At 41.2% G+C, this 25,821-nt stretch overlaps 1 protein-coding gene across 3 annotated transcripts in view; it reads left to right on the top strand.

Moving 5' to 3' along the window:
* Nucleotides 1-25,821, top strand: part of ANKFY1 (ankyrin repeat and FYVE domain containing 1) — a 31,537-nt gene that overhangs the window by 575 nt on the left and 5,141 nt on the right. Inside the window, exons 2-23 of one of the 3 annotated variants that reach the window (XM_084219130.1) lie at nt 4,111-4,303; nt 5,774-5,892; nt 8,239-8,374; nt 9,833-9,956; nt 11,141-11,290; nt 11,779-11,944; nt 13,958-14,162; nt 14,903-14,971; nt 15,694-15,893; nt 16,306-16,403; nt 16,786-17,011; nt 17,950-18,048; nt 18,406-18,559; nt 19,479-19,647; nt 20,827-20,945; nt 21,292-21,448; nt 22,400-22,600; nt 23,756-23,932; nt 24,294-24,441; nt 24,717-24,807; nt 25,196-25,320; nt 25,567-25,713. In XM_084219130.1, the coding sequence (XP_084075256.1) occupies nt 4,140-4,303; nt 5,774-5,892; nt 8,239-8,374; nt 9,833-9,956; nt 11,141-11,290; nt 11,779-11,944; nt 13,958-14,162; nt 14,903-14,971; nt 15,694-15,893; nt 16,306-16,403; nt 16,786-17,011; nt 17,950-18,048; nt 18,406-18,559; nt 19,479-19,647; nt 20,827-20,945; nt 21,292-21,448; nt 22,400-22,600; nt 23,756-23,932; nt 24,294-24,441; nt 24,717-24,807; nt 25,196-25,320; nt 25,567-25,713 (3,244 nt within the window). In that variant the 5' untranslated portion in view covers nt 4,111-4,139. Of the gene's footprint in view, nt 1-4,110; nt 4,304-5,771; nt 5,893-6,120; nt 6,237-8,238; nt 8,375-9,832; nt 9,957-11,140; nt 11,291-11,778; nt 11,945-13,957; nt 14,163-14,902; nt 14,972-15,693; nt 15,894-16,305; nt 16,404-16,785; nt 17,012-17,949; nt 18,049-18,405; nt 18,560-19,478; nt 19,648-20,826; nt 20,946-21,291; nt 21,449-22,399; nt 22,601-23,755; nt 23,933-24,293; nt 24,442-24,716; nt 24,808-25,195; nt 25,321-25,566; nt 25,714-25,821 lie in introns of those variants that run through there. The other 2 variants (XM_084219132.1, XM_084219131.1) reach the window with 2 other exon arrangements.

The following is a 25,821-nucleotide window of genomic DNA, read 5'->3' as shown; positions in this document are numbered from 1 at the left end:
GGATTTGTAAAAAGGAAAAAAAAAAACTGCTTGGATTTTTACAGTTCTGCTCATTTTTGCAAGACAAGCTTCCTCTTTTTCTTGGAGGAAACGGAGTGTGCAAACGGAGCTAAAATGCTCCAAGTTACAGAGGAAATGAAGTTAGAGTCGTGAAAGCAGAGCCTTCAACTTTGAAGTGCAGCTCTTGGACAGTGGTGAAATTTTAGGAACACTTGTAGAATATTGACTAAGATGGAGCAGATGCTGCTGGACTGGCATGCATCAGCTGAGAGGATGCTGTAGTCAAGCTGGTTTGATAAGTCCTAAGAGCAATGCCTAACTTCTTGTGTGCTGAAATACCACCGCTTCATATTTAGCTGACCAGCCTCTTTTGCTTGTTTTTAAGCCTTGGTGACCTAGTCCTGGAGGGCTTTAGTTGGCTTCAGGTAGTGAAACTTTCTCCAAAGAGACCCTCAAGGATGTGAGATTCTGGTTCAGGGTCCTCCTTTGCAGAATTAACCTGCAGCTCATGCAAGCAAGCCCTGTTTCAGACAATCTGTGCTTCTCAGAGATTCTTTACTGCCTTAAGTAATTCTCTGATCTTTTGGCTGAATAAGGCACATGACCAATGAATGATTATGTGTGAACTGGAATAACAAGCTGGAGTTGTCACCCTTCTCATTGCCTTAGGTTGTGTTGGAAGAGGGGCTCATTTTGTCCCTGCAAACAAGGTACCTACCTGCAGCCACACATTCCTAGTGAAGAGCCATCCTTGAGTCAGCTGAAAAGTGAAAGCTTATTAAGGGAACTTGTCAAATCGTGGTTATTAGCTCAGAAGCCAAGTGCTTCTTCTCATAAGGAAGTGTTGCCTCTGCCTAGAAAAATCCTGCATCATATTTATTGCAATTGTTACCTGCAGATTGACTGAACATCTTAGTGTGTAATTTCTGTGTTCTTACTGATAATACAGGAGGCTTTTATATGCAGGCATGGGTAAGAATTGTTGGATTAATGCTTGAGTGTGCAGAAGCAGTAGCTGTAGAGCTTTGGGATGGTAAAGATCAAAAATAAGCAAAAGTGAGGAGGAACCAGAAAGCAGTGACTTGTACATCCTTGGGAGATAAGGGTCTGAGTGTGGAGCAGTGGAGGAGATAAGGAAATAATTTGGTTTTCTGAAATATTTCACTCAGGTCGACTTTGTAAGGAAACAAAGTTTGTCTGTATTGCTTCTGGGACTGCTTTTGATGGGTGGAATGGGCTGTGTGATGGGCTCCACTAGAGCGTCCCTCTAATTTCTGATATGTGATATCGTCTCCTCATTGCCTTTTGCCTCCCTACTTGCAGTCACCTATTTGCTTCTGAGTACTTCTGTGCATTCTCCTTTAAAAAAATGACAGCAGCCTTTCCTGAAATCCTCTTCAAAGCCTTTGATATGGAATATAAACTTCTGCCAGCTCATGAGATGCTGATCAATCTGCTAGAAAGCTGTTAACAAAAGCTACTCTTATTTACCTGGACTGTGGCTCAGAAGAAGAGGCATTTTGTGTTTTCTGCTCTGCTGAGCCCGAGCATCCTTCTCACTGAGGCATTGGGGTTGCTGTTTAGCCAGAGACTTACTGGGATCTGACTCAGCCTGTCCTTTCAGTATCTTAAGGCAATGACCATCCTTAAGAGTGTGTGTGCCTGCAGTAATTGTGCCTTTTATTTGTTCACTCGTTAAGTGAGCAGTTTATAGGGAAAACTGAGCCTTTGCTCTTGTGCTGTTAAATGTTGATTAACTGGACATTGAGAACTCTCTTGAATGTGCATTTGAAATGTGCTGTAAGATCAAATACTGTCCTCAAGTCTAGCTACTACACAACATGTGTGCAGGTTGTCATGTAGAGTAAGAGAAACTCTTTATTTTACAGTTCTTGTAATTGGTACAGTAAGCAAATACCTGTCAGTCCTTCTCACTGAGTTTGCAGGAAGTATATGGTGTCAGTCTGAAAGCAAGAGTTCTTAAAGCTTTGGTTCTTTGAGGTACTTTCACTGCTAGTAGGGATTGTCTGGGATTGCCCTGAAAGCAGCAGTGACAAGCTGGATTGTTGGTCATGCACTAAGCTTCAGCTACTGCTGTTTGGGGGTTTAAGGTAGCTCTGCATTGTCTCCTAGTGATTTCAGGCTAATCTGGAGCTAGTGAGCTGACATTGGTAAAATGACAGTGTTTATGGTGGTACAGATTCTTTATTCCCACCTTTGCACTCCCATGGCTTGGCTGGAAGATGCAGGATTTCTGTAGGGTGGTGCATGCAATGAGCTTCACTAGGCAGTTTCTTATTCCTAGCATTTGAATTTGTATGCCATTTAAAAATCTTACTGGATAAACAGTGGTGCTGTTCATACACTAATTTTTGGTGCAGTTCTCAGTGTCTTTTGCTCTGAGCTCCTGTCAGACTCCTGCTCTAACAGTAGGACTTGCTTTGTGCCCCAACACTATCCTTACAGAGAAATGAGGAAGGAGTAGTTGCTCAAGGGACGTGTCCTTTTAGTTCTGGGAACACCAAAACTGCATTCATCTTCACATAGAAAGACTGACCACAGCAGGATTTCAAACCCTCCTTGAGGCTTGGTGTGGTGCTGATGGCACAATTCTGAAATCAGAGTATATTTCAGTAGAAAAAGAAAGGTATCCCAAAGGAGGTGGTATCTCTGAAATTTTGAAGGATGAAGCTAACAAAAAGGCTGTTGAAGGAAGTACCTGCCAAGCCTTCTTATGTAATATTAACTGAAAAATAAAATGGGATATGTTGCCTTTTGTTTGTCCATTACAATAGTTGTTAAGAGAGTATGAGGCAGCATTTGCTGCAGGGTCTGTAGAGGACAGGCTAAACAAGGTGCTCTGTCTGCAGCAGAGCCACAGACTGATGCTCTGCCCTGGGGACCTGTGTCAGAGCAAGGCCAAGGTCAGCTGCACTGTTGAACTTTTCTCCAGGAGCAAGAAGAAAACACTGATCAACAGAGCTCAGTTTCTCCTTGTTTGTACTTGTGATGTTTAGTAAATATTTTGGAAAAGTCTTTGAAATATGAATTCCTGGCTAGTAGGGAGTAATCTTGTAGGAACTTTCCCACCTAAAATCACTGGTTAGCGTCCAAATTTATCCTCCCTGCCCCCTCTTATTTTAGGACTGGTTTGGGATTTGGCCTTACTTGAAAAATCAACTTAATGATAGGAGGAAGATAATGAAGGCCTGTGATTGATAGCAAACATACAGTTTTTGGAATGAATCCATAAATAAGCACTCATAGTTGCATTTTGAATACCTGTACAGATGTTTCCTTCCAGCAATGAAGTATAGAGGTTTTTCATAGAGGTGGCCCGGGTTGATTTACCCCAGCATGTTGTGGAGTGACCAGTTAAGTGTGGTGAAAAAGTGGCTTCTGCAATGGGATGGAATACCTGTTCAAGGATCAGATTCCCGGGTGCTGTTGCTTTGCTGATCCTAAACTGAAATAGCCATCATGGACTTGACTCCATTTGTGATGCCTTACCAGTGGAGTGCCTCCAGTGGAGGAGTGTGTGTGCCAGCAGGAAGTAGTTTGATGTACTTTTGACTGGCCTTTAGCACATAGATTCTGGGGACAATCTGCTTTCCACTCTGGCCATTTTTTGGGGAGTTTCTTAGCTGACAGGTTGAGGAGTTCTAAACAGGTCAGTTAAATACTCTGAGGTAGATATGGTACCTAGCAGCTGTTCTAATGCTTATTTGTGGTTTAAGTATCAGCTGAAAAGTCAAACAGCATCTTAACTAGGCTGAAAAAAATGAGTAAGAACCAAAGGCTTAGTCCTCTGCCGCACCATAATTCCCACAGAAATGGACTCCATGGCTTTAGGAACTTTATGGCATTTCTGACAAAACAGAACTCAGAAATTTCTTTGTAAGTGGCTTTTATCACTGTTATGATTTTTCAATGTATTTATGAAAATGATAGAAAATAGAAGGTTTAATACTGGGGGTGAGATGCTCAGGTATTTGGAAGAGGAGAGACTCTCCTTGGAGTGTGGTAATTAAACAACGTGTGAAGATACCCCTCAGATGCCAAACAAGGTGTGCATCTCTCAACCTTGCAGTAACACTGTGTGCCTTACAGAGGAGGTGGCCAAGCTGGAAAAGCACCTGATGCTCCTCCGCCAGGAGTATGTGAAGCTGCAGAAGAAACTTGTTGATACAGAAAGGAGGTGCAACCTTCTGGCTGTCGAGGCCAACCAGGACAATGCCAGCGACACCTTCATCAGCCGCCTTCTGGCCATTGTAGCTGAACTCTACCAGCAGGAGCAGTACAGGTAAGGAATCCCCCTCTGGGAAAGGGGAATTACAGGAGCCTTGGGTTTTATGGACTGCACTAGGTCCTGGTCTTACACAAGGAAAATTCTTTGCTGCCACGTGTGAATAGAGTCCTGAGTTGCATTTGTAGATGGAAGAGGATGGCATACTGAATCCAATTCTTGAATTGAGAGCTCTAAGCAGAAGTTCATCTCAGACAAGTTCAGAGAAAACTAACCACAGTCACTGTCAGCAGTAAAGTTCACTTTGAAGAGAAGGAGTTTTGAACTGAACCATGCTTGGTTGATGGATTAATTACACAATGTGTCTGGAAAAACTGTTCCTTTCTTGAAAGGCTTTGTCCTAAAACATCTTCAGTGCTGTGTTCCTGTTGTGTGTGAAGAAGCCTGATTAATTTGGCTTGTCTGGTTGTATTAGTGATGTATGTGACTTAGTGATACACTGTATTTTTGAATCTCAGCACAAAATTATGGTTACTAGTTTCTTTTCCATAGGCATACTAAGGATCCCTTCCATATTCTAGATCCTTGAGCTGATTCATTTCTGAGACTATGATGATATTTATCAATTTCTTTGCTGTTACTGAAAGCAAAGCCAATATAGTAAAGGAGTTTAGTCAAGTAAGGGAAAATCTATTTTAGTTAAAATTTCCTTGCACCAGCATCTCTTCATGAGCCTGAGAAAAGGCTCTGTGCTTGCAAGAACTTACTGCAGCCTGGTGAGTAAAAGATTTGTTTGGTAGTATATGTCAGAAGAGTTGGAGCATTTTATTTCTGTTCAGCTTCTTAGCTTTAAAGTCATTGAATAGTTGTCTCAAAGGGCCTACATATCACAGAATGAGAAAGGTAGCAGGTCCCAGTGCAGGTTTCATTAAGTAACATCTCTGTGCTGTAGTTTATAGCAGTGCTTTGATTTGGAAAATGGTCTGGAAAGCACACCTACACAGTCAGAACATTTGCAAGCCATGGGATTTCAGAATGAGCAGGGAAGTGGATAACCTGGTATAAAGGGTCAGGATGAAATGGGTGTTCTTGACAGCTGGTCTCCTGGGAACTGGGGATTCTGCCTTGCACTCAGCCTCCTGTCAAACAGCATTGTTCTCTTGCTGGTCTTGCCTGAAAGCATTGGTGCTCAGCTGACAGTATTAGTATGGACACTGTGACATAAATATTTAACTTCAAGATTGTTGGCTTTTCCTAAGTTCTACAATAATTCTCTCCCTATATTTATTCTGAAATGGTTTAAAACACCAAGCCTAACCAAGCGCACTTGAAATATGAATGACTCATTGCATTTCTCCCTAGAAAAATAGGAATTGTCATTTGACAACATATTCTACTTAACCAATTGTGTTTTATAATGTCTCAAACAATTTGAACCTGAATGTGGATACCCAGATACTGAATCCATAATACCTAAGTGCAGGAGAAGTCTGCATAAGACATGTTTGGGTTTTTTTCTCCTCTCAGTGATCTGAAGATAAAGGTTGGGGACAAGCACATCCGTGCTCACAAATTTGTCTTGGCGGCGCGCAGCGATACGTGGAGCCTTGCCAACCTTGCCTCAACAGAGGAGCTGGATCTGTCAGGTCAGTCACTGCTGAGTAATGTGATGCCTCAGTTGTCTTTAGGGTGACTTGTGAAAGGGCCTGTTGGGAGAAGGTTACTTAAGTGCCTTCCAGTCTCCTGCTGTGTGCTAAAAGTGGTGCTTAATCTGTTTATAACCGAGCTCTCTCTCTGGAGTGGTAGTGAGCTTGTGAACTGGGTGCTAGTGGTAGTTAAATCAATAACCTGCCTTCTTTCTCTTTAACAAACAGGGGTTGAGATTGGTGGCCTGTTTGTCTTTTCTAGAGTCAACTAAACATAATGAAAAACAAATCTATATGGAGGAGCTTGACTTCTTCCTTTTTGAGGAAGGACAGGGCTTTTTGAGGTAGTGTGCATAATTTCTCTGAAGCGTGTCATGGAAATACCTTGCTGCTTGTTAACATAGTGTGTGTGGGAAGTGAATGCAAGTACTGATGTGTTATTGAAATTGTTTGCTTTGGCACTTTGATACCTTTGTAAAACAGGTGAGGAAGAGAAATTTTCTAACAGACCATCTTCTACATGAGCATTTTGTTCTGTTGTAGCAGTTTTTTGCATGTACTTACACTGGGCAGTGCTTCTGCAGATTGAACCTGTTAAAAGGCTTTTCTGTACTTAACAGTCTAGAGGAGAGCCTTATACAATTAATTTGTGAGTAATAAAACCAGGTATGAAGTTAAGCAGGCTTGCTGACTAGCATGTTGAATATTAAGCATTGGCTTCACGTTCTGCACTTAATCTTATAGTAAATTCTAAGTGCAGACAAACTGGGAAGTAGCAAGTCACAGCAAGCTGCTTTTATGGGACATCACAGGCTTCCTTGCAGCACGACTGGTGGATCTTTCTGCAGCCACAAGAAAACAGATGCCAAGGAGTTTTGAAACTGAGTGCTGTGCTAACAAAAATTATTACTAAAAAGCTCTTATGTTAGTTATAGTGTCATTACAAGTGGCAGTCCAAAGCATTTCTAGCTCCACATCTAAGCTAGTCTGAGAATCTGAAATGTATCTGCAGTCTTACATGTTTAACAAAGCAAACACTGCTTAAATACCTGTTAGTAAATGATACTTTCCACTGTAAAATTGCATTATTGATTTTTTTAAAAAGACTGATAAATGGCACAAGGATTAGCTGATGGAGTAGCAGGAGGAAGATACAAGCTGTTCCCTGCAAATTGTTTTCTTAAGGGGCTCTCTTAAGAATTTGAAGGCTAAGATTGCCTGAATCTTATCTTCAGAATGCAGGCAGCATTTGAGATTGAGCACTTTTAGAGTTCATGTAATCTGTAGAATTTTCTAATCTTTAAAAGAGTAGAAAGAGATGAACACATGTTCTCTTATTGAGAGGGAGAAAATGCACTCTTACCTCTGCCAAGGCAGAGCTGATAGTACATCTCAAGAAGGCTTTCTGATTGCTTTGAGTTTGGCAAAAAAATACTTGTCTTACTAAAACCTTGTGATTCCTGAGAGGCTGTCTGCATGCCAAGTACTTCTACTACTCTGCAGATAATCTGGGCCAACCCTCACCCTCCATCTAAAGGAGATGTTTTAGGATGGGTATTTCAGGTTCTTTAAGGTTTTTAATTCAAAATATTTTTTTAAAGAACAAAACACCTCAAAGGACTAAGGTTAATTTTTTAAATGGATGGTATTTCTGTTGTAATTGATCTGATATTCTGAAGTTATTCTTATCTACATCCTTGTAAAATGGATTGTCATTTTAATTGTGAGTGATTGACAAAGGTCCTTAGCCACTGGCCTTGTGTAATGTCCGATGGTGTGATTTTCTGGTTTTCCCACTGTGTAAAGACATCTGTTTGTGGTCAGTCTTGTAAAGATCTGAAATCTAACCAGCTTCTTAAACTGGCTTTTTTGCACTTCTCCTAGAAATGGCTACCAGGAGCTTGAAGTGCTTTGTAATTATTACTAAAGTGTAACAAGGTGTGAGTACCTTTGTTGAAATGCAGCAGTTCATAACATGTGGCTGTTAAATTAAAAGGGGCTTTGTTCATGTCAGGTGTGGATGTGCATTAGGCCATATGTGGGGGACCAAGGACTTTATAAGGGCCCTTAAATATGCAGCGTTGGTCTAGCAGATAGATGTTACAGTGCTCCCTGCATTCTGCACAGTGTTGCAGTGTAAGAAGGTTTTCCTGCTTGGTGCCAGCACTGTTACTCGACTTCTGACCAATTTCACTCATTTTGACTTTGTGAACAAAGTACAGTTTCAAAACAAGACTCTTTTTCTTTTTATGGTAGCTGTGACTTTTAGAAGTCAAAGGAATAGCAAGTACTAGGGTAGGTGATTGTTTTTAAGTATTTTATTAATCCTGTTGCTCCCTGTACCAGATGCTGACCCAGAGGTAACCATGGCAATGCTGAGGTGGATCTACACAGATGAACTTGAGCTAAGAGAAGATGATATCTTCTTGACAGAGCTCATGAAATTAGCTAATAAATTTCAGCTCCAGCTGCTTAGGGAAAGGTGAGTCTTAGTAAATATACTTGAACTCTTAAACCTTGTTTGAACAGAAATAAGATGATAGCTGCTGGCAATAAGATAAAATTATGCTTTTTCAAAGTCTTGAGCTTTTAATAATACAGCATGTCGTTCAGTTTATCAGGGGAAATGAAGCATTGCACTAGAGTTAAACTGTAGCAGACTTCTCATAGGTTTTATGTTTACTTTTCAGTTCTTCTCTCTGCCAAATAATAACTCTAATCTGGTGTTTAGAGGAGATCAGTAGGCTAGCATCAGGTTCAGGAGAGTTGCAAGAAAGGAATTGTTAGAGAATGCTAGGAAGAATCAGTGGCAATTAGTTTGCAGTATTAAAGTGGCACAGGTGAAGTTTTTGTAACTTCTGTGCAACCTTTCTTCAGAAATAAGGTTAGTGTAACAGTGTGATGCTTTCCCAGTCTGAGACTATGATTACACTGTGGCACTAGGGGCTAGCTTGTTATGCTGAACTCTTTAGGGTGTTCTAAACCAATTAGAGTTAGTGAGAAGCCTGAATGTACAAATTGAAACCTCATCACCTTATGTACAATTTCAAAGCCTTCAGTTTAGTCAAAGTACCCTTTGATAGAATAATCCTTTGCCCAAGGGATGTCTGTAGCAGTACATGACATTCATAAGCTGTGATTTGTGTGCCTTCAATATGAAGCAACTAAATTGCTTCAAAAGCTGTCAAGTGTTTTGACCAGAGAAGTTGGAATCTGTAAGGCCAATGCTAAAACTGCTTGAAGCCTTGTACCAGCCTGAAAGCTGCCCTTCTGTTGTACTGTGAACTTAGCAGTTGTCTGGTCACAGTAGTACAGTGACAGCTCCATGTGTAGGATGCCATTCATAATTTTGAGATGTTTTTGTAGGTATAGAATCACTGAATAGTGGAATTGTTTAGGCTGGAGAAGACCACTAAGAGTGGTCAGCAGCCCAGCACTGCCAAATCCATCATTAACCATATCCCCAGGTGCCACATCTACACATCTGTTAAATTCCTGCAGGATGGGGACTCCACCCCAGCCCTGGGCAGCTTCTGCCAGTGCCTGACTACCCTTGCAGTGAAGACATTTTTCCTAATATCCAACCTCAACAGCCCCTTCTTGTGATCACTGTAGTGCATCTTCCCTGCTTCATAGCAGTGAATGAGCTGCAGTTTGTGCCCTTGGGAGAGCTGGGGTGGATCTCTACTTGCAGACTCCTGCAGCGTGGTGTTATCATGGGACCTTGGATGGGTGGATTCTGATAGAAGTCTGCTCTTAGGGAAGGTGTCTTCTAGGGCTGCTGATAAAAGTATGTTTATGCAGTTCAGTCTTTAGTAAAGCAAGTCCATGCCATATTCTACCAGCATCTATAAAAAACAGTGTCAGGACTGTTACAGCATGGGACAGTAATTAAGCAAAGCTTTTTGATTACTGACCACTGGCTTTCCTGTTTTGACAGATGTGAAAAAGGAGTGATGTCACTGGTTAATGTCAGGAACTGCATCCGTTTCTATCAGACTGCTGAGGAGCTCAGTGCCAGCACCCTCCTCAACTACTGTGCTGAGATCATTGCTAGCCACTGGGTGAGTCCTGGCACAAGGAAGCAAGATGAGAAATGTTTGCACATTATAGAAACTCAGTGGTAGAATTTTGCTTACCTTACCACACTGTCTAACCTCTGTTAGTTGGTCAGTTATCTTGAGAATGTCTTGGTGGGGAAGAGTAACTTCTACCCATTGGAAATACTTCACTGTACAAAGTGTCTCAGTTTCCTAAACATGAAGAAGATAGAAAGGACTGTCTCCTAATAAACAAGAGGGTTGTTTATCAAATCTGGGCTTCAAAGTGTTTATAAGTTCATCCATAGTTGGTCTCTGTCTATACAGATCACAAATCCCAGGCCTGCTTTTACTTCTAAAAATAGTTCATGGAAGCCAGGGCAATTTATCTTCTGTAATGGAGAGAGAGGAAGCCAGTCTTGCAGCTAACTTGGAAGTTTCACTTGCTCTGATCTCTTATTTTGAAGAAAGTTTGCTTAACTGAGTAATGAATTAGCCTTTAAAATAAGACCTGTCAACAGTAGACTTGAAGGGGGCTTTAGTTTATTCTAAATCTAAAATGCATACTCTAGATATGGAGGTTTCTTTCCTTGGCTAATTCGAAGACAGAAGGAAGTGTTTTGATATGTTAATATATAAAAAAGATTATTATATATGAACTGTGAGTCTACAGTTTAACTTCTTGACTCTGAAATTTTGATGCTTACCTTTACCTGGAAATGCAGTTGCTTCTGTTTAGTCAAATGAGCACTAACTCAGACCTAAGATATTTTTATTCCTAAGCTTCTGTTTACTTTTATTAATAATTTTATGAATCTTTGTTATAATAATATATTCGTAATTTTATGAGTCTTTAATAGTTGTAGGACTTTTTTACAGAGTTAAGAATAAGTTAGTAGAGGATTATTTTAAAGACTAGATGTTAATCTACCATAGTTAGCATTGAAATGCTGCTTTTCCATGTCTGTAGGCAAAAAGGAATAAAAATTTCACTAACTGATCTTGAAACTAAAATGCAAGATTTAAAACTTCCTGATTGTTTCTTCCTAATCTTAAAAGACTGTCTGGGATTATTCTTGCCAAAATGTTATCAAAATTGAACTTTTAACTGAACTTGTTTTGTGAACTTGAGAATTACATTGTGCAATGCCTTGTCCATAAATAAAACAGGAGTGTTGCTTACCCTTCTCTTTTTTAATTGCTCCTAGGATGACTTGCGTAAAGAAGACTTCAGCAGCATGAGTGCTCAGCTGTTGTACAAAATGTTCAAGTCCAAGACAGAATATCCCTTGCATAAGGCCATTAAAGTTGAGAGAGAAGATGTAGTCTTTTTGTATCTTATTGAAATGGATTCTCAGGTATAGTGAGACTGACTTGATCTATCTAGAATTTGATGTTTCAGGTACCTAGTTCCTAAGTACCAGTCTCAACCTTGTTAGTGATTTTTGTCACTAATTCTTATTTGCATGTTTAGCATTGCCACAGCTACTTCTGTGCCTGTAATGGAGATCTATCTAGCAGTAGCTACACAAGGACATAATTTAGAAGTGATTCATAATGCTTAAAACATCTTGCATGCAACGAAATATATCTAATAAAATCCATTATCTGATGTTGCTATGCCCATTTAAAGCTGAGTGGTTATAATAGAGAACTCTGCTGCTTCATGGCAGTTCAGTAAGAATAATTTCCTTGAACAACTTTTCTGTTGAAAGCTGAAGTAACAGGTGTTTGTTCTGCTTGGATGAAAACTCCAAACAACTAGCAAATAAATTGTCCCCCAACAAAGGGCAGGGAGTAATTATTCAGATACTTTTAATGTCAGTTGGCTGTGTTTGTGTTGTAGCTTCCTGGGAAGCTCAATGAATTGGATCACAATGGAGATCTTGCTCTGGATCTAGCCCTGGCCCAAAGATTGGAGAGTATTGCAACTACACTGGTCAACTACAAGGCTGATGTAGATAGGGCAGACCAGAGAGGCTGGAGTCTGCTCCATAAAGCCATCCAGAGAGGTAAGTAGATGGGATATGAAGCTTTGTTAACTTCCAGTTGTTCCCAGTGTGGAATACATATTTCAAAGTCTATTCCTGTGTCATGTTGTAGTTGACATTGCAATTAGAAAATTGTAGTGAAGTATGAACATTGTCCTGTTTTCCTTTTTTTTTTTTTTTTTTTTTAGACATAAAAGCAAACAGACTATTATTTGAGATCTGAGAGCCAGTCTGCTGACTGGGGAAACTTATGCTGTGTGATATCCAGGTGCAATCTAGTATAACATTGCCTGCTAAAAGAGGAAATACAGGCAGATACTGGGAATATTCTAATTTGACCGTGTTCTTTTTGACAAGTAGTTGAATTGAGCACCACAACATAAGGGTCACAAAGATGAAGGCTTTTCCTAGACTTGGGTTGAATGCAGCATATTCCTCAGAGATATGGTTAACAGTGAGGGTCCTCACTACTGCACAGCAGTGTCAGAAGAGGAAAATCTGACTGAAAGATGATGAGGAGCAAGCTGAGCTACTTCTGTCCAGCCTAAATATTTTCAAAGCTCCAGTGCAGTTATCAGAGTAGAGTCTGAGTACAACTACATGATTATATTGAGATGTTCTCCACCTTAGAGTGGAAAATGCATCTTGTGAGAACTGGAGCACAGCAGGTTCTGGTTGCCATGGCCACAGTACTCTGAAGGGTTTGGATCAGCAGCATCTTGGCCTGTGGTCAAGGTGTGGTAAAAATCTGCAGCAAACATCTTGTGCTGCTCCTTATTTCTGCAGTGTCTTTGGCAAGTCTGTTCCTGAAAGTTTATTTCTAGCACCAAACTGTCTCAGACCCCTAGAAGTAAAGGAGGAAGTTGGGAGCTGTATTTTAAGCTCACAAAATTTGAATTAATCTCCTACATGTCTGAACAGGGTAATACTGGCATCTCATCCTGTGAGTGCGACTTCAGCTGCAGGAGTAGGAGACATGGTAGGCATGGGTCAGTGTGTGATGGCTGCAGCCCTATAAAACACTGGATTTTCAGCAGGCTGCTCTTCATTCTTGATACTGGCATTTGTCTCTAGTTCTAATGTCTGCTTTCAATCTGAGTTACAGCTCTGAGGATGAACACTTGCTTTTCAGTAACCACAGCTTCAGTGAATTAATCACAGTTAACAATCACATGTTCTGGAAATGGAGCTAAAGGAAATTGTCTGCACTTGCCACATGATTCTTACTACTTATGATCACTGAAAAGTGGGGGAATGTCTGATATGGAAATCAGAAAATAGGACTTTTGTTGGCAGAGATAATCCAGCACTATAGATTGAAACATTGTTCTTTGTTCTCCAGTCTTGCATTCCGGCCAAGCAAAATGTGAATATGTCTTTGCAAAATAGCCTTTGAAGCAGGGGCAGCTGGCAGCTAGTATTTTCCTAAAGTTATTCTTTGCCTTGTTGTTTCAAGTTCAAGGTTTCATGTGTTGAAGTGGGTCTAATCAAGAAGGAGTTCTTGGGAGTGCTGTGCATGGTGGGTCTGCACTGCTAAAGCCCTTACCCTGTATATATACAAGGGCCTGAATTTCCAAGAGCAAAGGCAGTGTTATTCCTTGTTTATGTAGGAAGACTCAACAGACTGACTTGAACTGGAAATTTTTGACTAGTGCCTTGGAATAGTACCTTTTGTTCAAAAAATACTTGTTTGTTAAGTAGCACAGTTTGTCCAATGTTTTATTAAAGCAACAATGGATATATCTTGATAGAGGAATGAGCAAAGTCAGTATCTGTATAACAATAAGCTGGTGTGAGAGCTTGAGTCACAGGTAGCCTGTGGGCAAAACACTTTTTCCAAGGGCTTGTTGTGAAATATTTTAATCCTGACTTTGCTGTGAAGCATTGTTGAAATTGCCTGTTGCTGAGTTGTTCTAGGAGCAGATATTGTGTTGGAATGAATGTTTGGTATGAAATCATGTGTACCTGTTTCCTGGAGTGTAAAATATATAGGCTACATATATCCATTAATAACCTTGTTTTGTTTCACAAAAGGAGATAAATTTGCTGCAAATTTTCTCATTAAAAATGGTGCCCGTGTGAATGCTGCTACACTGGGAGACCAGGAGACTCCTCTGCACCTTGTGGCATCCTACAGCCCCAAGAGGCACTCACCAGATGTCATGGCAGAGATGGCACAGATTGCACAGTCCCTCCTGCAGGCAGGAGCCAACCCAAACATGCAAGACAGCAAAGGCAGGTAAATACTGGGGGAGGTAAAGTGCTGCCAGTGGAACAGACAATGCTGTGCTGATCAGATGCAACCTCCTAAGAGCCTGTTCAGGTCATTCAGCAAAGTACAGCTGATGCTGGAAGCAGGAATTCATTTACCCAATTGGAGACCTGTTGGTAGCACTCAAAGTAGAAAGCTGTGCAGGCTGAATAGTACCTTGTCGTTATTAAATTAAACATAGCCCAGCTGCAGAAACTGGGGTGAGTTAGTAGTGTTAGAACACATGGCACACAGTTAAACTGCCTTTATTGAGTCACTGAATGGTAAAAGCTAACTAAGATGACAAATAGTGTACCTGAAGCTGTCAGGGAAACCAAAAATGTTCTCCAAAAATGCCAGTTTCTGCAGTATGTTTGTCTGAAGTGTAGGGCCTGTAAGTTTTTTCACAGGTTAGGTTAGGCTGGCAAGCAAGTTTATAAAATAATATAGAAAACTTGGAATGTATCAGCTGCACAATTCTGATAGGTGAAGCTATTGTGCTTCTTCCTTTAAAGTTACTTCTTACATTAATGAGGCTCCTTACTACCAAATTAATTGGAGTCATGTTCACTAAAAGTTTAGATTTCTCTTTCTCTAAAGAAGTGCTTGTGGCCTTCTTTAAGCAGAGATGAAAGCCTGTAGTTCTCTAGGGGCACATTGGTGGCTAGGGCCAAAGTCTGGAGTGTCTCACTTATTGCTGCTATAACTGTTCTCTGCTCCAATTCCAGGACCCCCTTACATGTGTCCATTGTGGTCAGGAATGAGCCTGTGTTCAGCCAGCTCCTGCAGTGCAAGCAGTAAGTCTCACATGAATGTAAAATGCACTTAGGTTACCTTGTGCAGTGAAGATGTGAAAACTGGTTTAACAACTCTTCTGTGCCTTTTTGCCTTATAATAAGACTAGTAAGAACTTGGGATGCAAAAGTATAAAGGCTTTACATAAGTGAGATGCTAAAACCATCAGAAGCCATGTAAGCTTTTGCCCTACTGTAAAGAAGCAGCAAACTGCATCTCTGTATTTTTCAGAGAGGCTGAAATAATTCCAGAGTTGAAGGTTGATTTCTAGTGAAGCTAAAAGGAGCTAAAGGATTTCTAGTGGAGCTAAACACTCTTGAAATATCTCAATATATTCTTCAGTTCAACTTGGGTTCTCCTTAGAGGTGACTTCTTAGGGTGGTGAAGCAGAAGACTTCATTTGACTCAGTTTCTTTGCAGCTGAATTTGCAGTTCTTGTACACAGCTTACTCAAGGGAATTTGCCTCTTTGTTACACTTAGTGGGAGCCCAAATCTACCAGGGACTCTACACTTCCCTAGGAGCAATGAGCTTGAATCTAGCTGTCACTGAAAGGTGCTATGCTTGTTTCAGAGTATTCACAAAATTCTCTGAAGTAACTGGAGCTACAGTAGGCTTCTTGGCAAGCAAAAGTTGTCAGAGAGGTATGAGATGAGCTAGTACAAGCTGTGTTGGAAAACCACTTCTTAAGGTATAAATTGGGGGACACTAACTCTTATTTTTAGACTAGACTTGGAGCTGAAGGATCATGAAGGCAGCACAGCTCTGTGGCTTGCAGTCCAGTATATCACTGTATCATCTGATCAGTCTGTGAACCCTTTTGAGGATGCCCCTGTTGTGAATGGAACCTCGTTTGATGAGAACAGTTTTGCAGCAAGGTTGATCCAACGAGGCAGCAACACAGATGCTCCAGACACAGTAACAGGTAAACCAGAGGTTTGTATTTCATTGTAGGTGGAAGGCTTGTGTGTTAATTGCTTAATGCTGACTGCACTTGGAGGAGCTGCATGAGGTTCCAGCAGCAATTGCTCCATAATAAATGCTAGGTGGTAGTTCCTTTGCCCAGAGCTGGTGCACTGACAAGCTGAAATGGACTTGCAGGAAGTGACAGAAAATGTAGACTCATTGCCAGGTTCTAATATCCTTTACAGTTTCAGGATGTGTAATCACTAAATGGAAGTGCACGTGACAGTTGGAAGGGGGCTACTAGCAGCCCTAGTACCAAGGGTTTTCCTTGTTGACTTCAAAGTGTAATTTTGTAAGGTAGTGGGGAAAGTGTTAGCACACTTGTTAGTATCAAAGTGTGGTTGGAATAACTGTTCATGGTTTTTCTTTAGGAAACTGCTTGCTTCAGAGAGCAGCTGGTGCAGGAAATGAGGCAGCTTCTCTCTTCCTAGCAACTCATGGAGCAAAAGTCAACCACCAAAACAAATGGGTAAAAGCAAAAACTTAGTCTGAAAGTTTCCTTACTTCTCTTCAAAAATAAGATAGCAGAGTCTCTTATAGCTAAACCATAGCTTAAAGCAAATTGGAGCACTTTGTGAATCTTTGCATATTTTCAGGTATTTACTAGTGCAACTTGCATTCTTGTGGCACTGTTCTTGCAGAATCACCAGTTATTAACATGCTTTTAGCACTTACTGCAGTGCCTGGTGTAATAAAATCCTTAGTAAAAACTAACTCATGTAGTTTGGAACTCCTAACGAGCTTCAGCTACTAGGAGTGAAACACTTCACACCAGCTCTTATAGTTTTGATAGTTTAAAGCTGCTCCTCTTCATGTCTCAAGCTGTTAACCCTGCACCTTGTTTATTAAAGGGAGAAACCCCACTGCACACAGCCTGCAGGCATGGCCTAGCAAACCTGACTGCAGAACTCCTGCAGCAAGGAGCCAATCCCAACATCCAGACAGCAGAAGCAGTGCTTGGGCAGAAGGATGCACCTGCTCCTCCATCAGCAGAGAATGTTCATCTGCAAACTCCCCTTCACATGGCTATTGCTTACAATCACCCAGATGTGGTGTCAGTCATCCTAGAACAAAAAGGTAGGTGTCCAGACTGTTGATGCTGCAGTGAATTGGTGTGTCAGGATGGCATCCAAGCTTTTGACAAACTGCTAAGAAAGCATATCTTCCTGTAAACAGTGTTTAAGTGTAGCAATTAATAAGACTGGCTAACTAGTCTTAAACTCAAATCATGTGCTTGTTAAAACAAGAAAATTATTTTGTCTGTTTGTAAATTCTCCACTGTAGATAATGGACTTGAACAGTTAGTCTTGGGTTTTGTTACAACTGAGATAGCTTCAAAGCATTTGCTTCAAGTGAATGCTGGAAGCAATTTTGGATAAAGGCATTTTTCTGTGGTCAGACTTCTGCCTCCTTCAACTCCTTAGTAAGAGGAGTTTATACAGAGCCATGCTGCTATTATTGTAGAGTTGAGACTTGAGTGCTCAAATACCAGCAGATGAGTTCATTAAATGCTACTAGTCAGCTTCTTTCTAGCAGCAGGAAGGGAATTAGACTGGGCCAGTTTTGTCTCCTACCATAAGTGGGATTTAGAAGGAAGTAGGTAAACTGGGGTAAATATTGCCCATCCCAGGTAAATATTGCCCATCCCAGTAGGTGAACTGGGGTAAATATTGCCCATCCCAGGCTGCACCATATTGTGGAGCCTCCACTCTTCATTCTCAGGGCTTTGTATATGCCACTCTATTTGGAATTGCAGCTAGAAAGGGACAGGTTAAGCCTCTTAGCTAGAAAATTGATTTTTTTCTTGGTATATGTATTAAGATCAGTCAGTAGTGGCAATATGGTCTGAATCCTAGGCAGTGTCACATCAGGGAAGCTGAAGGTACTTTGCTCATATCTTACACTGACTGCTAAAGGAACAGCCTAGTACAAAATGTGACATTGCTGCTGCAGTTTTCAGTGTGTGACTGCAGGTCAAGTACAAGAATGCCCTAATTCCTTATGCTTTCTTGTAGCTAATGCTCTTCATGCTACCAACAACTTGCAAATTATTCCTGACTTTAGTCTGAAGGACTCGAGAGACCAGACTGTGCTGGGATTGGCTCTTTGGACAGGTATGTGCCTTCAGGTTGTGAAGCTACAATGTGAACTAGATTTTCTTAAAGATAAAACAGCTGCTGTGTGTTCATGTTCTGGCTTGTGCTGCTGGGGAGGAGTTGTGAAGGAGAGCTTTAGATGGTTCTTCATATTTTAAAATCAGTGTTCACATATGACTTAGTGAAAGATTTCTAGTCCTACAGCTTCTGCCCAGAACTGTACTTTCACTTTAGTGGAATTCTCCCTCTGTGAACTCCCTGGTTGTTTTCATATCAGATCACTGCATTGTCTGTGCACATGAACTTCATTCTATTAGTCTGTGTGTCTGTTTTATAGAACTGAAGGTAGAATACTAATGAGCTTGATCTGTTCAGGCATGCACACAATAGCAGCTCAGCTGCTTGGATCTGGGGCATCCATCAATGACACCATGTCAGACGGACAGACACTCCTGCACATGGCAATCCAGAGACAGGACAGTAAGAGTGCCCTCTTCCTGCTGGAACATCAGGCAGATATAAATGTCAGGTAAGGTCCTAACTGATACAGCTCTCACCTGTGTATCTATCTAGGAGCAGGTGCTGCCTGCCTGTGTATGATGGCTTGAGATTAGTTTCAGATCTGATTTACACATAGTTTTATGTTTGGCACTGTTTTGTGGCACTAGTGATGGCTGAGGGATTACATGTGGTAACCTGGACCTAGGTATAGCTCCATTGGTCAGTACCTCCTCTTGAGGCTGCAGGAGGAGGTGCCACTTAATTCTAGGTAAAACAGCTTCCTCTGTAGCAGACTGAAGTCCTAGAGACAAGGCCTAGAGGCACTGAACTTCTATTGTCTCATCCATTTGCCAGCTTGTTAAAACTGCATGTTTGCTACCATCTAAAATAATTAGATACAGATCCAGCAACAGGAGTCTGATAATCTTGCCTCCTCAGTATCTCCTAGACAACTTACATTAGATTTAACAGAACATTTGTCTGCTTACATGACTGACAGTATGTCTGTTAAATTTGGCAAGCTGTACTGTAATGAATGTCATGGGTACAAACTGCCTAAAGCTGCTGTTCTGACTTCAACTTTTTAACAGTTGGTATTTGACTGTTGCTTGAAGTGTTGCCACGTTGGAGACAAAGCTGTTTGCTTCTGTGGCAGCAGGTTGGCTCAGAAGGAACTCTGTTCAAATAATTGCTGCACTGGAGGAATTGAATGTCTCTGAGCTAAGAACACTAACTTGATTTTCCAGCTGTGAAATCAATCACTTGTTAAAAGTGAAGGGGAGAAGAAAGGTAGACTACAGAGCTGTGATGAAATAAGTGGTGTGTTTGTGATGGTCTTACCACAGCAAAAACACATACGAGAGGGGTCAGTTCTTGGCTTTGCCAATAAAATACTGTTGCTGAACTTTATAATGCATCTGTAACACTTGGAAGTGTCCCTGCTGCAGGACCCAGGATGGACAGACAGCCCTACAGCTGGCCATCCAAAACCAGCTCCCACTCGTGGTGGATGCCATTTGTACCAGAGGAGCAGACATGTCTGTGCCTGATGAGAAAGGAAATCCTCCCTTGTGGCTTGCCTTGGAAAACAACCTGGAAGACATTGCATCAACTCTGGTAAGACTGTCAGTTGGCTTTAGTCTCACTTTTCTTCATCTTGCTAGCAGCAAAAGGCTTCATCAACAAAAGCAAACTCACTGCATGAAGAGAACAGACCAGTCCAATATTACTAATTTCTGGAAGTGTTTTCTTCACTAGAAATTCCTCTTTACTGCAGGAATCTTATAAATACTGTAGTCTGCATAACCAAATATCTGGAAGCCACTTTAATAAAAAAGGTATATTCTGTATATATCCTGCTGTCTGGATTCTTGATCTGGATGGAGTGAGGATCTGCTTAGATCAGTCTGTAGCATACACAACTTGTGTAATGATCAGCTTTCTGAATAAAACTGAATCCTCATTTTGTGCTTTAGTGTATGTGCTGCTTTTTATTGCATCTTAACATTGAACCAAGAAGGCCTTTAAATGCTTATATTTACTTTAAGCATTACTGTTTACTTTCAGGCATGGGTGATACAGCAGATTTCCTAGGAGACACAAGTAGACCTCCTTGTGTTTTTTTCATAAGGCGGTTACTTGAAAGCTTTGTCCAGTTGTCTGCTGGAGAGAACTGTTTAAAAACTCTGCTAGTGACATGAGAAATGCATTTTGTAGCTGTTCTTGACTGTGCTGGTCAACACTTTTTTATGGAGTCAACACTCTTAACTACTCATCTTTAAGCCTTGTCAGTAGTTTGTCAAGTGGAGTAGAACAAGTCTTAAGTGCCACATTGCTCAAGTACGTAGTTCTCTAGTTGAAGAATACAAATATTAGCAATACAGTTCCTGGAAAAAACCTCTCTCTGTTTAGCTGAATGTCTGAGAAAGCAGGGAACTGGGCCAGACCTTCAAAGGCAATATCTGCTGGTGCTGCTTGATTTACTGTAGGTGCTTGTCATTGCTGAAAGGGAGGTAGCTAGTCCAACCTGCTTTAGATCTATCAAAGTATATGGACAAATATTTGAATTGTTAATAAATGCCACCTAATAAAGGATTACGCAGTAAATCAATAAAGTAGTGGTCTGGAAGACTTTAAAATAGCTTCCTGAAATTCAGTGACTGTCACAAGAATAGACAAGGAAGACATCTCAAGTTTTATCTCTGGGGGATAATGTTCCAAAAGCATTAGTCAGGGACTATAGTAGGAACCTGTTGAAAAAAATCTTTCACTGTGTCATTGGGTCTCTCTTTCCAGGTTAGGCATGGCTGTGATGCAACGTGCTGGGGGTCAGGACCAAGTGGCTGCTCACAAACCCTTCTCCACAGGGCTATTGATGAGAACAGTGAACAGATTGCTTGCTTCCTGATCCGCAGGTCAGACCCCTTCCCAAACACAAACCTTCTAACATGCAGGCAGGGCTGTCCCTGGCATAAATTAATTGAATACTATCTTAAATCAGTAACAACTCTGTGCTTCCTTAGGCTTTTGCTGGGTGGGTGACACTTTGGGAATTCTGACCAATCCAAAGGACACGTTCTGTTATCTGTAAGAGCATCATGTTCTTGATGACAAGAGTCAAACCAAAACCAGGCACTTGTGCTTTTGTAGAATGTGTCAGCAGTTGCTGTGTCAGCTCTTGGAATCTTTTCTGTAACCTTTATTGAAGCAGTTTAAATCTGGATTAAACATCATGAATTGACTGCACTGTGTTTGTTGTAGTGGGTGTGATGTGAATAGTCCCAGAAAGCCAGGCCCAAATGGAGAAGGAGAAGAGGAAGCCCATGATGGACAGACACCCCTGCACTTGGCAGCCTGCTGGGGACTAGAGGAGGTGATCCAGTGCCTTCTGGAGTTTGGTGCCAATGTCAATGCTCAGGTGTGTGGACAAAGCATGCACAATTTTTAAAAGTAAATTCTTTTCCTCCAACGTACTGAAAACAAACTTTCCTCTCATCTGTGTATTTTGCATGATAGAGAAAGGAAAATCATGCTCTTAGAGCTGAGCCAGTGCAATGATTGGATGCAGCTCTGCTTTCTCTCCTGTCCCTTTTTACCACACCTGGTGCTTATCTGCCCATATGGTGGTTAATTCAGGAAGCTGTGCTGAAGGAAAATGATACAGAAAACTTACTGCAATGTTAGTTTTCTCATGGAACAGTGGGATACAGTGTCTCCTGTCCCTAGTGTGACTTAAAGGCAGGAGCACAGCTGCAATTAATCATTAAACCAGCTACAGTGTAAAACTCCAGCATACTCTGCTTTGTTAGTATGTTTGGGAAATGTCTTCTGTTATTGAGTAAACTGAGGTGATGTAAGTATGAGTTACTTACTTCATTTTTTATTACACAGTAATCCTTAAACAGAAGCTTTATAAATAACAACAAAAGAAATGAATGGATAACATTTTTAGGTCCTGATGCTGTTAAAAGTGACATTAAGATGAATCACAGAACACAGTCACAAAGCAGCCTTGGCTGTAAAATGCTGCTTGATGCAAACAAATGTTTAAACACTTCAGCTGACTTTGCTATTAAATTTGAATGCTAATCTCTGCCCCCAAAATGATTGACTAAATGAGAGATGTTATGGTGAGCTGTTTAAAAGGCTGTGTAGCACAGGATTGAGGCCAGCCTGTTGGGAGAAACAAATCTCAATTTGCTTTTCTTGCACTCTGGGTTTGAGCTTGCCCTGCAGCTGTTTGGTGTCCATGCTGAAGGAAGCTGGGTAGGTCACAGGACTAAACTAAGTTTCCTTGACCCTTCAGAATTAGGGAAGGATTTATGTACTACTGAGTCTATATTTAACAAACTTTCTGGTTTCCTTCTAGGATGCAGAAGGAAGAACTCCAATCCATGTTGCCATTAGCAACCAACATAATGTTATCATTCAGCTGATGATTTCACATCCAGATATTAAGCTGAATGTACGTGACAGGCAAGGAATGACTCCCTTTGCTTGTGCCATGACATACAAAAACAACAAAGCAGCTGAAGCAATTTTGAAGAGGGAACCAGGAGCTGCAGAACAGGTAAGCTGGGAGAGTTCAAACCATGCTGGTTTTGTTACAGCACTAGTTTGTGGTAACAGCTGTTCCACAAGCCAGTTCTGTTTTATCCTTTTGTGGCTTTACATGCAGTCCATTTGCCAGATGCCAGTTCTCTTAAGCAGGATTTATTAGGAAACTGTAGGTGTGTATGTGATATGTGCAAGAACATTAAGGGCTAGTGTCTTGTCAATTCTTCTCATCTTGTCAATACTAAACTGAGAAACAGGCATATGTGTATATAAGGAGAAAATTCTAACTCCACTCTTGCTGGACTAGTACAGAAATAATCTGTTACCCAGCTCTCCTAAAGCTATCCACAACAGAAAACCTGACCTAAAAGAACTGAATAATAGGTGCTATGCTGCCCTGCGGAACTATACACTTCAGGCAGCTGTTCAGGAGATTTTTCCTATCCTGTGTAAGTTTAATTACCAGTAAAATATTTGAGTGCTTAGCAAGCTCTTGTATTATATCTAAAATATGGTTGCAAATACAGCCAGTTTAAATCTGCTTTATATCAGCTGCAAGGCAAAGTTGAACAACATGTACTTGGTAGTAAAAATGAATTCTCAGGTTGCCCAGAGCAGCTGTGGCTGCCCCATCCCTGGAAGTCCAAGGCCAGATTGGACAGGGCTTGGAGCAAGCTGGGATAGTGGAAGGTGTCCCTGGCCATGGCAGGGTGTGGTGTGGATCACCTTGGAAGGTCCCTTCCCACCCAAAGTATGCTATGGCTCTGTGAATACACTTTTCATCATTGTGGCAGGATCTCATGTTGCTTCCTTCTCCTACATTAATTGCAAGTTAGACTCAAGCTTGTTTAATTTAACTGAGTTTATCATTAACTGCTGCTCAGTACTTAACCACAATAGCTGTTAACTTTTTCTCTGTCTAAAAATACTGTCCAGTGTGTGGTCAAGAAAGGACAAGGTTATAAAATAGTGTGAGGCAGACTGGACTGAGCAGTTGCAGCAGATAATTTCTCAGTTCAGTTATTCAATAGTCACATCTATCAGATAAGTGTCACCCAGTGAAAGGAGCAAGATTCTACAGTTCAAGCAGAGGGAGCAAGTGTCTCTTAGTGAAAACACCTTGTTCTACAGGAACAACAAACAAATTTCCCTGTCCTTTCTGCCTCAGGTTGATAACAAGGGTCGGAATTTCCTGCACGTGGCGGTTCAGAACTCGGACATCGAGAGCGTGCTGTTCCTGATCAGCGTGCAGGCCAACGTCAACTCGCGCGTGCAGGACGCCTCCAAGCTGACCCCGCTGCACCTGGCGGTGCAGGCTGGCTCCGAGATCATCGTGCGCAACCTGGTGCGTGCTGGGACCCGCCCTGGCTCCGCTTCCAAGCGTGCACCCTGCTCACTGCACAGCCTGCTCCATCGCTGCTTCTGGAACAGAGGGCCCTTAGCTTGGGCTCTTGGCTGAGCTGCCACAGAAGCCTTCTCATAAGGGTGTTGGGTTTGCTGCAATCACTAGGTTTGGTTCTCTGTAAAGAACCTTTCCTTATCCTTTCTGCACATTTGAACACAAACACAAGTTGTAGCAGTTCAGTAATTATACCATTTTATACACTCTGCACAGTATTCTAGTGTGCTTCATTCACAGAAATAAACTGTTGGCTAAAATAGCCCTGAAACCATCTTTGAACATATTCCTTCTTGCCTCCTGACAGCTGCTTGCAGGTGCCCAGGTGAATGAACTGACCAAGCACCGTCAGACTGCTCTTCACCTAGCAGCCCAGCAAGACCTGCCCACCATTTGTTCAGTCCTTCTGGAGAATGGAGTAGACTTTGCAGCTGTAGATGAAAATGGAAATAATGGTAAATTTCAAATTACACAAGTAAATGCAAAACACTTCAGTAGGTCTGTTAATGATGTCTCCTGGTGGAGAGCTCACTGTGAATGGCCTTGCACTGCAAAGGTTCAAGAATGAAAGTCCAGGAAATCAAAGCAGATGGAAGGAGTTGTTTGAGAAGGAGGGCTGGGAAAGTGGAAGGAGGGTGTTTCATTTAGTTATTAGGCTGTAATTATTGCTGGTACTCAGAGTCTTGAACCTGCTTTTTCTCTTTTGCTTTGGTGTTTTTTCACTGTTCAGCTCTGCATCTGGCAGTGATGCACGGCCGTCTGAACAACATCCGGGTCCTCCTCACAGAGTGCAATGTAGATGCAGAAGCCTTTAATATCAGGTAATTATTTATATTCTAATATCAGGTAATTAAAGCCTTTAATATCAGGTAATTATTTATATTCTAGTAATACCAGGTAACAGACTAAAAGAACCACTTTGTATTTTAAAACACATGCTGACATGCTGCTTAAAAATATATATTTGGCTTGTATTATATTAATTATACACAAATTTGGAAGTATGCAGATGATGCTGTATCTAAATTCTGTGCAAATTATATGTATACACCAAGGAAGGAAAGTTAAGTAGGCAGTTGTGTGTGGTATACTGAGTTACAGAGATGTAGCATTGTTCAAGTCTGAACCAAACTTGAAAGCAAGGAGAGTTGGATGAGTAACTGCAGTAGCAAGCAGACTTTGATGAGGATAACACTCTCTTTTCCCCAGAGGCCAGTCACCAATGCATATTTTGGGACAATATGGGAAAGATAATGCAGCAGCCATCTGTGACCTCTTCTTGGAGTGTATGCCAGAATACCCTCTAGACAAACCTGATGCTGAAGGGAACACAGGTAGGTGAGACTCAACAACTATTAAACTTGAAAATAATCAAGTTGTATTCATGGTATGTCCCTTTTAAAGCTGGAGTAATTGGCAGTAGTATGTTAAATACAGTAGGAGGCACACAATACATGGAAGCTTAAAAACTAAAGATCCTATCTGGACTGAATGTAACACAATCTACCACTCTGTTAGCTGGCTTTTATTTTTCAGTGCTCCTCTTGGCTTACATGAACTGTCTGGCTTTTATTTTTCAGTGCTCCTCTTGGCTTACATGAAGGGAAATGCTAACTTGTGTCGTGCAATAGTGAGAGCTGGGGCTCGCCTGGGAGTTAACAATAACCAAGGAGTCAATATCTTCAACTATCAAGTTGCTACAAAACAGCTTCTCTTTAGATTGCTGGGTAAGTACCACTTGCTGTGGTGGGAAAGTATTTCTGGCTTATGCTTCCAGGATACTTCAGAGGAAAAAACTCTGGACTTTTAATTTAGATGACAGTAATTCCAGAGAG

The sequence above is a fragment of the Fringilla coelebs genome (genome assembly GCF_963513975.1).
Source record: "Fringilla coelebs genome assembly, chromosome: 20".
Classification (NCBI taxonomy): domain Eukaryota; kingdom Metazoa; phylum Chordata; class Aves; order Passeriformes; family Fringillidae; genus Fringilla; species Fringilla coelebs.
Note: the sequence above shows the minus strand (reverse complement) of the source record. Positions and strands in the feature narration are given on the sequence as shown.